This window comes from Sciurus carolinensis, chromosome 7 (assembly GCF_902686445.1).
Source record: "Sciurus carolinensis chromosome 7, mSciCar1.2, whole genome shotgun sequence".
NCBI lineage: Eukaryota > Metazoa > Chordata > Mammalia > Rodentia > Sciuridae > Sciurus > Sciurus carolinensis.
In genome coordinates this window covers 89,937,353-89,953,048 of record NC_062219.1, presented here as the reverse complement: position 1 = coordinate 89,953,048, position 15,696 = coordinate 89,937,353, and the positions used below count along the sequence as shown (strand labels likewise).

The 15,696-nt window shown below is 36.2% G+C and overlaps 1 protein-coding gene across 1 annotated transcript in view; it reads right to left on the bottom strand.

The window, feature by feature from the left end:
• Positions 1–14,400, bottom strand: part of Col9a1 (collagen type IX alpha 1 chain) — a 127,817-nt gene extending 113,417 nt beyond the window's left edge. Inside the window, exon 1 of the mRNA XM_047559349.1 lies at positions 14,329–14,400. Coding sequence (XP_047415305.1) covers positions 14,329–14,393 — 65 coding nt within the window. The 5' untranslated portion in view covers positions 14,394–14,400. The remainder of the gene's footprint in view (positions 1–14,328) is intronic.
• Between the last annotated feature and the right edge of the window lie 1,296 nt (positions 14,401–15,696).

Genomic DNA, 15,696 nt, shown 5'->3' with positions numbered 1-15,696 from the left:
TAGCATTGTGCAAGACCCTGTTTCCAGTGCAAGGCCCTGTTTCCAGAGGCTATGATATGATAGCATAAGACTTTTCCCTGGAACTTAGTACTGGACTGGTAAAACCTAATGCTGGGCAAATTCTAACAGCCCCTTGTCTCCAGGCCCTTCTGTGGCCAGACCCTCTGGAACAGCTCCAGTACCAGAGGAAGACAGGCAGCTCCAGTCTATCAAACTTCTCTTCTATCTAGCATCCCTCTTGTTGGTTGCAGTGATCTTGAGCCAGGAGTTCACCTCAGCAACAGACAACCCATAGCAGTGTGGACGTTGGTCCTACTGCAGTGTTTGTCGTGTTGGTCTTGGCAGGCCAGAGGCCCATGGTGATACAACTTGGCTGCATTTGTGGCCACAGGCATGACAGTACTGATCCATTAATAATAAATCTTCCAGAACTGGGCAGAATCCCTCAGTGCTGCCCACAGGATGATAATTATAGAAGAAGTTGTGGAGCTATTCTTTCTCGGTTCTTTTGAAACAATGCACAAACAGTATATTAGGGATATACGTGGGCTTGGATTTTCCTCTAGTACTAAAAAGGACAAAACTCCAGCAGAGGACTCCCATCAAAATGGACCTGGGCACCATTTCATGCTAAAAAGTGGAAGTGACTGCAGGCTCAGAGAAAATAAGCAGGATTCTTAGAATCTCTGGAAAGGCAGGCGCAAAGTCAGTTTAGAAAGAATGGAATGAACACCTAATGTGTCAAGGCCCAGATGTGTCACATGCCAACACACATCGAATGCTTTAAGGAAACTATGACTTCTCCTAATAAGATGCCAGAAATATGCCAGATAGACATCAGTGTGCAAAAACCTTCAGAGAGAATTTAAAGCATTTTAAATTTTAAGTTTTAAGGAAACTCAATTAGCTTGAAGAAAACAGAAGAAATTTTTAAAACTCTAACAAAATAACAAAGAAAAGCAATCTTTAAAAAAAAATCAAACAAAAATCCTTGAGCTGAAAAATATAGTCAGAAAAATTTTAAATGCAATAGATGGTATCAATGGCAGAAAAGATCAAGTAGAAGAATGAATTAGTGAACTCAAACAGGCTGTTTGAAATGGACAGTTGGAAAAGAAAAAAAAAAGAATGAAGAGGAATGAAGAAGGATTAAATGAACTTTAGGACAGTATTAAAAGAGTAGATATTCATATTTGGGGGATTCAAGAAGGAAATGAGAATGCCAAGGGGATAGAAAGTTTATTCAAAGAAATAAGAAAAGTTCCCCAGCTTAGAGAAGGACACAAATATCAACATAGGAAGGTCAAAATTTATCAGCCAGATTCAACTCCACCAAGTCTATCTCAAGACATTTTATAATCAAGCTGTCAAAGGTGAAAGAGATTCTCAATTTGTAAGAGAAAACACACACACACACACACACACACACACAAATCACAGAAGTATGTCCCAGTTCACCTGACAGCAGACTCTGAGGAGAGAGTGGTCCAAGATTTTTCACAGTATTGAAGTGGGGAAAAGAAACTATAAACTAAGAACACTGCACCCGGTAAAGCTATCCTCTAAAATAAGAGGTAAAGACATTCCCAAACAAAAACTGAGAAACTATATCTCTACCAGACCTGTCCCACAAGAAATGCTGATTGCTTTCTTCAAACTAAAAGAAAGGATGTTAATGAGTGAGAAGAAAATTGGGACAGGCATAAAACACATTGGCAAGAGCCATTATAAAGACAAATTCAGAATGCTCTAATATGATTAAGTACAGAACATAAAACAATTATGTCTCTAATATAAAGACTAAATTTATTAAAAATAATAACTATGGTAATTTTATAGAAAGATATAAATTGTGTCATCAAAAATTCAAAATGTAGGGAGGAATGGAGCACAATTATAGAATTTTTTTCATTTATTTTCTCTTGTCCTTTTCTTTATTGTTTTGTTTCTGTTCTTTACAATCATGGGAAGTTGCTATCATTTCAAAATAACTTGTTATAATAAAAGATGTTTTTCGTAAGTCTTGTGGTAACCACAAAGCAAAAATCTATAATAGACAACCAAAAATAATGATCAAGGAGTCAGAATGTACTAAACCACAAAGGAAGACTATAGGAGAGGGATAAAGGAAGGAAGGAAAGAAAGAAGGAAGGAAGAAGGGAGGAAGGAAGGAAGGGAGGGAGGGAGGGAAGGAAGGAATACAACAAACAAGTTACATTATGTAGAAAAACAATACATTATGTAGAAAACATAATGGCTGTAGTAAGATCTTACCTGTCAATAACTGCCTTCAATGTAAATGGATTAAATTCTCTAAATAAAAGACACAGAATAATCAGGTGCAGTAATGCATGTCCATAATCCCAGTTGCTTAGAAGCTGAGGCAGGAGAATCACAAGTTCAAGGCCAGCCTATGAATAACTTACTAATATCCTGTCTCAAAATAAAAAAACAATAAAAAAGGGCCAGGATATAGTTCAATGGCAGAGAGCCCCTGAATTTCAATCCCCAGTACCATTAAAGAAAATAAACAAACAAAAAAAATGATTGAATAGATTAAGAAGGCAAAATCCACCACAGGTCATTTACAAGAATTTTACTTCATCGCTAAGGACACACACAACTGAAAGTGAAGAGATGGAATGGGATATTCTATACAAATGGAATCCAAACAAAAGTAGAAATAACCATATTCCTATCATACTTATATCTGATAAATTAAATTTTAAATCAAAAGCAGTAAAAAGAGTTTTGTGTAGGGTGAGAGATAGGGGTTTAATTTCATTCTATTGCATATGGTTTTCCAGTTTTCCCAGCACCATTTGTTGAAGAGGCTATCTTTTCTCCATTGCATATTGTTGGAACCTTTGTCTAGTATGAGAAAATTGTATTTATTTTGGGTTGTGTCCATGTCCTCTATTCTGTACCATTGATCTACCTGTCTATTTGGTACCAATACCATGCCGTTTTTGTTACTATTGCTTTGTAGTAGAGTTGAAGATCTGGTATTGCAATACCCCCTGCTTCGCTCTTGCTACTGAGGATTGCTTTAGCTATTCTAGGTTTTTTATTCTTCCAGATGAATTTCATAATTGCTTGCTCTATTTCTGCAAGGTACATCATTGGGATTTTAATTGGAATTGCATTGAATCTGTATAGCACTTTAGGTAGTATAGCCATTTTGACGATATTAATTCTGCCTATCCAGGAACATGGGAGATCTTTCCATCTTCTAAGGTTTTCTTGAATTTCTTTCTTTAGTGTTCTGTAGTTCTCATTGTAGAGGTCTTTCACCTCTTTTGTGAGATTGATTCCCAAGTATTTTATTTTTTTCGATGCTATTGTGAATGGGGTAGTTTTCCTAATTTCTCTTTCTGAAGATTCATCACTTATGTATAAAAATGCATTGGATTTATGAGCATTGATCTTGTAACCTGCTACTTTACTGAATTCACTTATGAGTTCTAAAAGTTTTCTGGTGGAATTTCCAGGTTCCTCTAAATATATAATCATGTCATCAGCGAACAGGGATAGTTTGAGTTCTTCTTTTCCTATTCGTATCCCTTTAATTTCTTGGTTTGTCTGATTGCTCTGGCTAGAGTCTCAAGGATGATGTTGAATAGAAGTGGTGAAAGAGGGCATCCCTGCCTTGTTCCAGTTTTTAGGGGGAACGCTTTCAGTTTTTCACCATTTAGAATGATATTAGCCATGGGCTTAGCGTAGATTGCCTTTATAATGTTTAGGAATGTTCCCACTACCCCAATTTTTTCTAGTGTTTTGAGCATGAAGGGATGCTGTATTTTATCGAATGCTTTTTTCTGCATCTATTGAAATATCATGTGATTCTTAACTGTAAGTCTGTTGATATGGTGAATGACATTTATTGATTTCCGAATGTTGAACCAACCTTGCATCCCTGGGATAAAACCCACTTGATCGTGGTGCACTATCTTTTTAATATATATTTGTATGCGATTTGCTAAAATTTTGTTGAGAATTTTTGCATCGATGTTCATTAAGGATATTGGTCTGAAATTTTCCTTCCTCGATGTGTCTCTGTCTGGTTTAGGTATCAGGGTGATATTGGCTTCATAGAACGAGTTTGGGAGGGTTCCCTCCTCTTCTATTTCATGGAATAGTTTGAATCAAGGACCTTGGAATCAGACCAGAGACCCTGCATCTTATAGAAGAAAAAGTAGGTCCAAATCTTCAACTTGTTGGCTTAGGATCAGACTTCCTTAACAGGACTCCCATAGCACAAGAAATAAAAGCAAGAATCAACAACTGGGATAGATTCAAACTAAAAGCTTTCTCTCAGCAAAGGAAACTATCAGAAATGTGAGAGAGAGCCTACAGAGTGGGAGAATATTTTTGCCAACCATACCTCAGATAGAGCGCTAATTTCCAGAATCTATAAAGAACTCAAAAAACTCTACACGAAGAATACAAATAATCCAATCAACAAATGGGCTAAGGAAATGAACAGACACTTCACAGAAGAAGATGTACAAGTAATCAACAGATATATGAAAAAATGTTCAACATCCCTAGTAATAAGAGAAATGCAAATCAAAACTACCCTAAGATTTCATCTCACCCCAATTAGAATGGCGATTATCAAGAACACAAGCAACAATAGGTGTTGGCGAGGATGTGGTGAAAAAGGAACACTCATACATTGCTGGTGGGGTTGCAAATTAGTGCAGCCACTCTGGAAAGCAGTGTGGAGATTCCTCAGAAAGCTTGGAATGGAAACACCATTTGACCCAGCTATCCCACTCCTTGGTCTATACCCAAAGGACTTAAAATCAGCATACTACAGAGATACAGCCACATCATGTTCATTGCTGCTCAATTCACCATAGCCAGATTGTGGAACCAACCTAGATGCCCTTCAGTTGATGAATGGATAAAGAAACTGTGGCATATTTATACAATGGAATATTACTCCGCAATGAAGAATGATAAAATTATGGCATTTGTAGGCAAATGGTCGAAATTGGAGAATATCATGCTAAGTGAGATAAGCCAATCTCAAAAAACTAAAGGACGAATGATCTCGCTGATAAGTGGATGAGGACATATAATGGGGGTGGGAGGGGTTAGCATTAGGTTTAGGGTTAGGTTTAGAGTTAGGCTAAGGAGAGCAGTAAGAATGAAGGAAAGAAGGACTGTATAAAGGGAAAAGGGTGGGAGGGGTGGGGGGAAGGGAAAAAAAAAGAAACATCATTACCCTATGTAAACGTAAAAAAATAAAAAAAAAAAAGCAGTAAAAAGAGACAAGAAGTGTCATTTTATAATGATAAAGGGGTCAATGAAACAAGAAGAAATAACAATTCTAAATATATATGCACCCAGTATCAGAAAACCCATATATATAAAGCAAATATTAATAGACTGAAAGGGAGCTATAGATTTTAATACAAAAATAGTTAGGGACTTTAACTTCCCACCTTCAGCAATGGACACGTCATCCAGACAAAGACTCAACCTTCTTCAGGATACACCATATTATAAGCTATCAAATAAGTCTCAAAAAATTTAGAATTTTAAATCACACTGAGTATCATTTCTGATTACAGTGCAATCAAACTAGAAATTGACAAGAAAAAAACTTGAAAAACTATACAAATACATGGAAGTTAAACAACCTACTTTGAATAAACAATGGATTAAAAATAAATCAAGAGGAAATTTAACAATTTCTTGAAACAAATGAAAATGGAGGCACAATACACCAAACCTATGGGATTACAGCAAAAGCAGTAGTAAGAGGGAAGTTTACAGCAATCAGTGCCCACATCAAAAACACAGCCGGGGGAGATTGAAGAGGGTAGTGAGGGGAGGGGAGAGGGTGTGGGGATGGGAAGGACTGTGGAATGAGACAAACATTATTACCCTACACACATGTACAATTACACTACAGGTGTGACTGCACCATGTTCAGCCAGAGGAAGGAGAAGTTGTGCTCCATTTGTGTGCAAGTGTCAAATGCAATCTAGTAACATGTATAACTAATTAGAACAAATTTTTAAAATACTGGGTAAAAAAAAATAATATAAGGGAAAAAACGTAAAGAGATCAAACAGCAACCTATCGCTTGCATCTCAAGGAACTAGAAAAACAAGAATAAAGAAAATTCAAAATTGTTAGAAGGAAAGAAGTTTTAGAGTAGAAATAAATGAAGTAGATGTGCTTTTTCAAAAGCACAAAGATCAATGGAGAGATGGATCAAATAGAAAATGTTTAGCACACTAAGAAAACAAAAGAGGAAAATGTGAAAGGCAGTAGAATGAATCGGACATAACTTTCCTGTGTTCATACATGAATACACAACCAGTGAAACTCCACATCATGTACAACCACAAAAGTGGGAAGTTATACACCATATATGTATGATATGTCAAAATACATTCTACTTTCATGTATAACTAAATGAACAAATTTAAAATTTAAAAAAAAGAAAAAAAAAGAGAATAGTCAAACACAGAGATGAGAAGAGAGACATTATACCTGATACCAGAGGAAAGCAAAGGATCATTAGAAATTATTAAGGTCAACTGTATGTAAACAAATTTGATAATCTAGAATAAATGAACACATTCCTAAACATATACATTTTATAAAGACTAGATCATGATGAAAAAGGAAACGTGAACATAAAATTATCAAATAACAAGACTGAATCAGTAAGGAAAAGCCTCCCATTACAGAAATGTCTAGGACCAATAGCTTCACTGATGAATTCTACAAGCATTTAAAGAAAAACTAATACCAATTATTTCAAGATATTTTTTAAAAAGAAGGGGAAGGAATTCTCCCAAGCACATTCTACAAGGCCAGCAAGACCTTGATATCAAACCGAGATAAGGACATAATACAAAAAAGAAAATTATACACCAATATCCTTGATGAATACAAATGCAAAAATCTTCAACCAAATCAATCCAGTGTTCACTGTGATCAAATGGGATTCATTCCAGGGATGAAAGGATGATTCAATATACAGAAATCAATTATGTGTCACACCACATCAACAGAATAAAGGATAAAAACCATATGTTTATCTCAATGGATACAGAAAAGGCATTTGATAAAATTCACCATCTTTTTATTATAAAAACACTAAATAAATTAGGCATAGAAGAAACACACTACAACATTAATAAAAGCCAACAGGTACAAATAGCCAATGGACACCTTTTTAAAAATGTTCAACATCACTAATCTCCAGGGAAATACAAATCAATGAGATATCTCCCCACCACAGTAAGAATGGCTATTACCAAAAAGAATGAAGATAACAAGTGCTGGTGAGGATGTGGAGAAAATGGAACTCTTACACACTGTTGGTGGGAATGTAAATTAGTACAGCCATTATAGAAAACTGTATGAAGGTTCCTCAAAAAATTAAAAATATAATTATCATATGATCAAACAATCCACTACTGGGTATATATCCAAGGGAAATTAAATTAGTATGTCAGAGACATCATAACTCCCATGTTCACAGCAGCACTATTCACAATAACCAAGAGATGACCAAGTGTATAACAATGAATGAAATGGTTAAAGAATATGTTATACATATACACAATGGAATACTATCTAGCCATAAAAAAGAACAAAATCCTTTCTTTGACAGCAATATGAATAGAACTAGAGATTATATTAAATGAAATAATCCAGGCACAGAAAGATAAGTACTACATTATCTTACTAATGTGGAATCTAAAAAATCAACTTCTCAAGTTGATAGTAGAATGGTGATTACCAGAGACTGGGGAAAGTGGGGTAGCAGAAGGGATGCAGAAAGTTTGATTAATGAATACTAAGTTTCAGTGAGATAGGACCAAGAAGTTCTGGTGTGTTATTGCGTGGTAGAGTGACTATAGAGAACAATCATGCACTCTATATTTCAAAGAGTTAGAAGAAAATATTTTTGAAAGTTTTCACCATAAATAAATGATAAATGAGATAGATATGTTTAATCTGATTTAAGCATTATACAATGTATACGTGTTTCAAAATATCATACGGTACCATATTAATAAATGCAATTTTTATGTTTCTATTTATCTGCAAAAATAAAGACAAAAAATGAATACAGAATAAAAAAATGTTCAGTATAACTATTATTGTACAGGTTTAATTGTGATAGGAAGGATGGTTAAACTGTCGAATGCTGAAATCTACAGAGGTCTTTTATAAACAAAAGAAATTCCCAAGAGCAGTGGGTTACCTCAAGAAAGACAGGAGCTAAGATGAAATCTCAGGCATGTTCCACCCCTCTGAACATTATCTGAGACATTTTCTTCCTACCTAACGTATTTTTTCTATAAAGGAAGAGTTCTTTTTAATTATCCATGGGCATACATTATTAATCAAACTCTATCTTTGAATTGTAATTCACGCTCAAGTCCCTTGAAGTTGAAAGTGCAGATGAGAATTTATGAGAATTTGAAAACTCAACTCAGGTCATCTAGAATACATTAAAGGGCATTTGCTTTGTTTAGCTGTGATGTACTTTAACATCAGGGCTGACTCACACTCACTGCAATACTCCAGGGAGATTAAACATATTAATCTAATTATGAGTTTCACAGTATTAGCAGAAAGGCATTCACCAAACCTCAATTATTTTTAGAAGAGCAATCATCAAATTTAATTTCAAGTGTGATTAAGTTTCCTTTTATGTTATCTAAATTGAAGCAAAGACATTGTTTAAGCTTACTCAAAGACAAAAGAATAACTTTATTAGTTTTTTTCATGTAGATTGAATTTAATGAATAAGTTGCACACTTTTATTTTTATCTAATGATATTATTCTCTAAACAAAGCTTTCATTTTGAACAATATTGAACCCAATAAACTGCAAAAATGAAATGGTCTTTTTTTTCCCCAATATCTACTTTCAAATATTCTTTGTCAAATATCCCTTTCCTGACCCTTAGCAATATCTCAGATAGATCACTTTGATTAGAAACTAGGCCAGTTTTATATTTCAGATCTTATACAATTTAGTATTCATATCCTCATCTTCCAAAGCTCTGGCCAGCTGCATCCTGAAGGATATGGAGTATGCCTAGGCCACAATTTGTTCTTTCTTTACCTCAAAAAGTGGGAACAGAAAAATGATATTGAAGATAGGGGGATAGTGGCCAAGATGGAGGCCAGGACTGGTAGTGCTCATCAAATATCCATGCTCCTTTGCATTTCCCAGTTCTCAAGCATCCATCAAGGTGAGGTAACAAAAGTAGTTCTCATAAAGGGAATAAGAGGGAAAAGGAGGTGTTCTTTCTGGTCTGAGCAGTTAAGTCAAGTATGTCTTCTCTTTGTACACTCTCTCCCACAGCTATCAGGCTGAAAACCAAGGGGGCTTGACTCCATCATGGCAGGGTCGAACATGGTGGTATTATGGCCTGGGACCCTGGGTTGCCACTGGAAGGGGAAAAGGGTAGAAAATCTGCCAGCTGTCTAGATTGTGATGTAGAGACTGTATGCTTATGTTCTGCTAAGCCACTAAGTTCAGTATTTATTCACCATCACAGCATAATCTATTCCATCCTTTGATTAATACAAAGGAAGACTGAGGAAAGAGGAAGAGGAGGCAAAAGAGTAGGCAACACTAGAGATCTCTGACCAGAGAAAGAAAGAATGGAAGAAAGAAGGGATGATTGATGTATGAAGAATAATGAATTCTGGTGAGAAGGAGCCAGGAAGGAAAGACACTGGCAATGCCAAAAAAAGAGAGGAGGGAATAGATGATCTTTTTTTCATGAAAAGAAAAACTGAGATTAAGGATATAAGTAAAGAGATAAGTATTTGCTCAAAGACAAAAGAAAAAGTAAACAAGATACGAAATAAATTAGAAGGGAAAAATAATTAAAAGTTGCAGAAAATCTCATAAGTGTAAAATGGACCGTTTTTGCCTACCTTCTGATAGAGGTGTAATCAAAGAAATTTCCAAGTGACTGATTTGTATTAATCTTCCCTTGCACACTTAATTTTTTTCAGCTTTATCCCCACAGACCACACGTAATACCTATCCTTAATTTATGGTAAGCCTGATATCTTCTAAATCTTACATATTTTTAATGCAATTTGAGGCAGAGTTATTCATGTTCCATGCACACTGACAGTATCACAAATTCAGATTGGGAATTGCTGAAGTATGAGAGAGTGTACCAACCTGAATTCAATAGAAACCAACAGTGTTATTCACAGGAACTTTACAGGAAGGCAATTTGTTTGAACTGAGGGAAACAGAAGGAAAAGATATATAGAATCTGAAAACAAATGATTGGGAAGACATAGTAGAAAAGTACATTCTCTGCTTTATATTAAGGAGATAGAAAGTAAAGAAGGGATGGATACAGGGAGGGATAGATTTTGATAAGAGATAAGATATCCTTCCCACAAAAACCATAATTACCAAGTAAGGGGATACTCAGGCACGAGAGTTCCTTGTTCCCATTAAAGCAGTCCATTAATTGGGAAATACTCATCTATTTTTGTATGATAGCATCACTCTTTAAAACTAGGAGATGAACCAGGCATAGTGGTGCACACCTATACTTCCAGTGGCTCAGGAAGCTGGGACAGGAGGATTGCAAGTTCAAAGCCAGCCTCAGCCCTAGGCAACTTAGCAAGATCCTGTCTCTAAATCTAAAAAATATAAAAAAGGATTGGGGATGTGTCTCAATGGTTAAGCACCCCTGGGTTCAATCCACAGCACCAAAAATAAATAAATAAATAAATAAAACTAGGAAATGGTTCTTATGTCAGTTGTCTCATCAATAGATCCAACTTCAAGGATCTTAATGCACAAGCACAGATAATTATCATTTGGCTCCCCCATACAATGGGTAATTAAGCCCTCTAATCCATATCTCTTATATCTGCCGCCTCCTTTTCTTAACACTGTTCCTGTCCCCTCATCCCCTTACACCTGGATCTTCTAGTTCGGAGTTCCCAGCATAGCCCATCCCAAACTTCTTCTCAAAGCATCATCTTTATCATTTCATTCCAGACTTAACTCCTTAAAAATCTTCAGTGTTTCCCCATTGTGTATTTACCCAGGCTTTCCTGGGGAGGTTTCAAGAGAATTAGGGAAGGCACCAAAATTCTGTGCAAATTTTTGTGTGCTATACCTTATTTCAGTGGTAACAATATCCATTTTTCCCACCAAATCCTCCTTAAAGGCTTAAAAAAGATTAGGAATCATTATTCTATAGGGTGAAATCCAAACTCAATGACCAGCATTCAAAAGGTAAGATGAAGGCCATATTTCACTCAGGTCACGGGCAGGGGTGAGTTCCCCTTGCCTTATTCACTCATTATTCATTCATTCAACAAACATTCCCTGAGTATTTCTATGTTCCAGATATAGGCACTGAAAGAAGAGTTTCCTCCCTAAGGGATTTCTGAGCCTTATCAGAACTCTCCTCTAAGGCAGGAGGAACTAGGTCTATGGCCAAGCTTGACATTACAGGAATTGAAGGGATGGGGTAAGAGAAATTACTCTTAGGCATCAGGAACAAAAAAGGACTGAAAGTAACATCCAAGGAGATCTTCTTACAAGTCAAGCCCCAAGGAGAGTGATGGGTAGAGAAGTGAAAACTGAGCAATGGCAGAAACCAAAGCTCAGCCAAGCTCACTGGAGCAAATGGATTCAAAGAACAAACAAGAGATGGAGCCAGTAGCCAGATGCTCTATAGGACCCAAATACACAGCCAGATTTTCTTTCTACACAGCCTCTAGCTGCACCAGGAGGAAAGAGCTGCCAAGACCCCAAGACACAGCAAAAGAACAGGAGACATAAAGTCAACTGAGTGCTAGGAGGCTTTATCATGGTTGCCTCATATAAGCTAATACCTCAAAGAAGAGCAGAATTCGATAAGGGAGAGCAGAACATTCCAAAAAAGAGAACAATCAATGAGACCAAATCTTAATATAGTATGCAGTAGGGAACAAAAATGGCTTAGCATGAATGGAAGCTTGAAGCAAATTATTCAGAGATAATGTCTGATACCCTTCCTGGATTATATAGAAACTTGACATTCTAAAAGAAAATTAGATACACCTGAATTTTAGAGCATGAATAAATGGCAAGACCAAGCCCCTAAATAACTAAAGTTGGGGGAGCATATTTGTCTCACCTAAGTTAACTAAGAGCAAAGTCAGCACTGGAGTTTTTGTCTACTGGTTCACCTTTGTTTGATGTTACTTCCATGCCACGCAACAGCTCTGAGACTTGACCAGACCATTTGGATTCATACCAGAAGGGGACATTCAGAAAAAGAAATCATCCAATGACAATAAAGTCAGAGGTTAAGAAGGAAAATGCTAATTTTTCACTTTAATACTTCATAATATTGAACAGCTTTAGAGATTCTAATGAGAAATAAGTGAGAAAAGACATGAAAAGTATTGAATTAATTCTGTTACATCTGTCCATACCAAAATAAGTCTAAGATTCTGCTTGGTGCAGTCAGAGGTATGCTGGCAAGTGTTTAACCACCAGCAATCAAAGAGAGGAGCAGGTAGGAATTTCCCAGTCTCTATAGCATAACTATTCCCCTTATGGCCTATTTCAAATTATCAGTGTGAAATAATTGAGATGCTACTATCAGCTCTCAGTAGTCAGTACCAACTGGTTCAAATTCACCACTGTCAGGAGACCTCATGAGCATCCAATGAATCCTTCAATCCCTGTCTACAGGGCTCTCCATCTCTTCTGGCTTTAGTCAATGGTTGAGCTAGAGCTGCCCATTCCTGGCAGATGAAATAGTTAATCTACCTACCTAAAAAGTGCTGCACTTCATAGAAATTTAAAGGAATTAAAAACCATCCTTCCTATCACCGTAGCACTAACTTGCTCCTTCTTCACTTAGCTCACTAGCTTGGACTGGACCTTGCTCTTGACAGTACTATTGCATACCAAACTTCTGGGAACAAGTGTGCCAAAAGCATTGGCAGAAACCAATGGAAAAATTCCTCTTGGGTATTTAAATCATCCAGTTTGCTAATGAAATTATGTTGAAATCAGATGGAAGTCCAGCAACAGTCACACAGAAATTAGTGCCAAGTGTGACACCCAGAAACAAATACTGGAAAATCAGAGGAATGTATGTGGAAGCCTGGTGACATTCACAAGCAACCAATAGAGAAGCAGATCCTCGTTACCACTATGAACATCATTAATGGTATTGTGCCCTTAAAGCAGCTGAATATGGATTAAAAACTCTGGGGAAAAAACAAAACAAAACAAAACACTGCAGTCTGATGTTTCTCTTAGGACTGGAGTCATTCATTCCCCAGTCATGCCAAAGTCTTATTTGGATAGTCCGGTTGTTTAAGGAAAGGCAAGATAGGGCTACAGACTCGTGCAGATGACTTCCTCTGAAGGCCTGAACCACTTAATTAACCTCTGTGCACTTCTGTAACACTCTTGGGAGGCTTTCTGGTTCTCCTGCCAGCGTTTCCAATGCATTCTCATTAAATAGGCTTCCACCCAGGCCACCCTGGCAGCTCTCTGCTGCCCCCTTCTGTCACCAGGCTATAAAGCCTACAGCAGCCCCATCCTTGGACCAATCCAAGGTTATCAGGAATCTCTTGCTCAAAACCAGTGATTTCTCTGTTCCTTCTCTCTGGCTGCTGCATGTTGAAAAATCGTCCTGCTCTGGTTTGGTTTCAGAGACAGCTGGTTCTCCTGGATTTTTTTTCATAACTTTTCTGCTAACTCTTGCAAGTCCTTTCCTGAATTTCCTTTTCTCACTTATAGTGAATGTTTTTAAAGAGACAATTTAAGGATATCTACTTCTTTCACTATATAGTCACTCCTAAGGGAAAATCATCCCCTTACAAATTTTTCAACAGCCTCAATGGAAGGCATAGATTTCCATTACAGGACTTAAGATTTCCTTTTCTCTACAATCCCTTGTTCATGATTTTTCTTCCCACCATCCTTATATATAGATTTCTAGGCTAGAGTTAATAGTTTAGCTGGCTTGCCCCTGGCATCTAATGATTAGATTATGAGACTCAGACCTCTAAGTGGTAAGTGGTATAGATCTTTCTGAGAAAATTAAAATATTATTTCCCATAGGAATGTCCCCAAGAAACCATTGCTGGAAATTTATCAAAACTGGAAAAATGATTGTTAATCCTATCCACAAAGGAAGATAATATATACACAAACTGAGACAATAGTGAAAGTGGAAACATTGCCTTGGTATGGACATTGGCACTGGTTGGCCATGGCTGCTCACATCCTGGTTCATGTAACTAAGTTGAGATTTGCTAACAAAACAAAAGGGTTTTTACCTCCAGAATGCTGCTGGACCCAGAAATAATGGGGGCAGACTTGCTGACTTCCTCCAGTAAAACATGGTAGTTCTTAGCCTATTGGACAAAAAGTTGATGCACTTACCATGCTGTTGTCACTCCCCATTTCACCTCATACGACCCTATTTGGAATAAATGACTTCATAATTTATAAACACACAAATGCTAATTGTTCTATTTTCTAAAGTGATAGAAAGATTCACAGACTGCCAGCGTTAGTCCCAAACCAGATGATCTATTGAGGATTAATTTTAAAACTTATTCTCTCTAAATTCATCCATAATGATAAGATTTTGTTTCATTTGAATGTAAATACTGCAATTGGGTATCTGGAAGTAGGATTTATTTAAAATCTCTATCCAAGTTATTAATGAGTATGTTGCCTACATGTCTGAAATGACTTTTTTAAAAAGTAAATTAATTAACATTTACTCAGAAGTGAGAGAAAATGAGTCCACAATACAAACAAATCACCTCATTTCTATTTTAAATAATTGTCCTTTATTTTACTAACCTTGGGCATTTTCCACTTTTAATAAGAAGTATTTTACTGTCACTAAATAAAACCAGCTGATTCAAATCAAATTTTATACTGCAACTTTATCAGAGTATATCATTCTGAAGTAAGTGTAGCTTATTATGAAATGTAATGTAATTATTATAACAATTTAAAAATAGCTTCATTACAATGTTGCCAGTAGATAGGCATTACTAACATTGGATTTTACATATTATGAAGAATGAGACAATCTATTCTTGACTTTGAATGTGACAGACATAATTTCACCCATCATATTAATAATGTGTGTTATAGAGTCCCATCACTATGCAAAAATATATTCAATCAATTGAAGTTTAATTTAAAACAGTGAACTAATATATGTATCAGAACTTTAGATTGAATGTAGGTAATATTAGTACTTTAGGTAATATGTAGATAATAATACAATTCTTCTGTTGTCCTCTGGAAACAAATGGTTTGTACATCCAATCTTCCTCGATTATGAGAGATTAGAAACTAGTAAAATTAGTATATCTTGAATTCCCAGGATTTGTACTTCAGGCAGCCAACACAAAAAATAAAAGATTTACAAAGATAAAATTTTTGTAAATACATATACCGGTGCTTTGTATTAAAAAGTAAACATAAAGATTAGTCATTAATTTGTTGATGGTTTTTAACATTTCTTGGACATCTACCAAACATTTGTGCATTTAAAGCTCTATAAGAAACCAGCATTTCTCCCATCTTGCCACTAGATGGCGTAGACCTGGAGACTCAGTTGTGGCCTAAAAATTTGATCTAAACACAAAGGAAAGCCTCTTGAGCTTGGTGGACATTGAAAA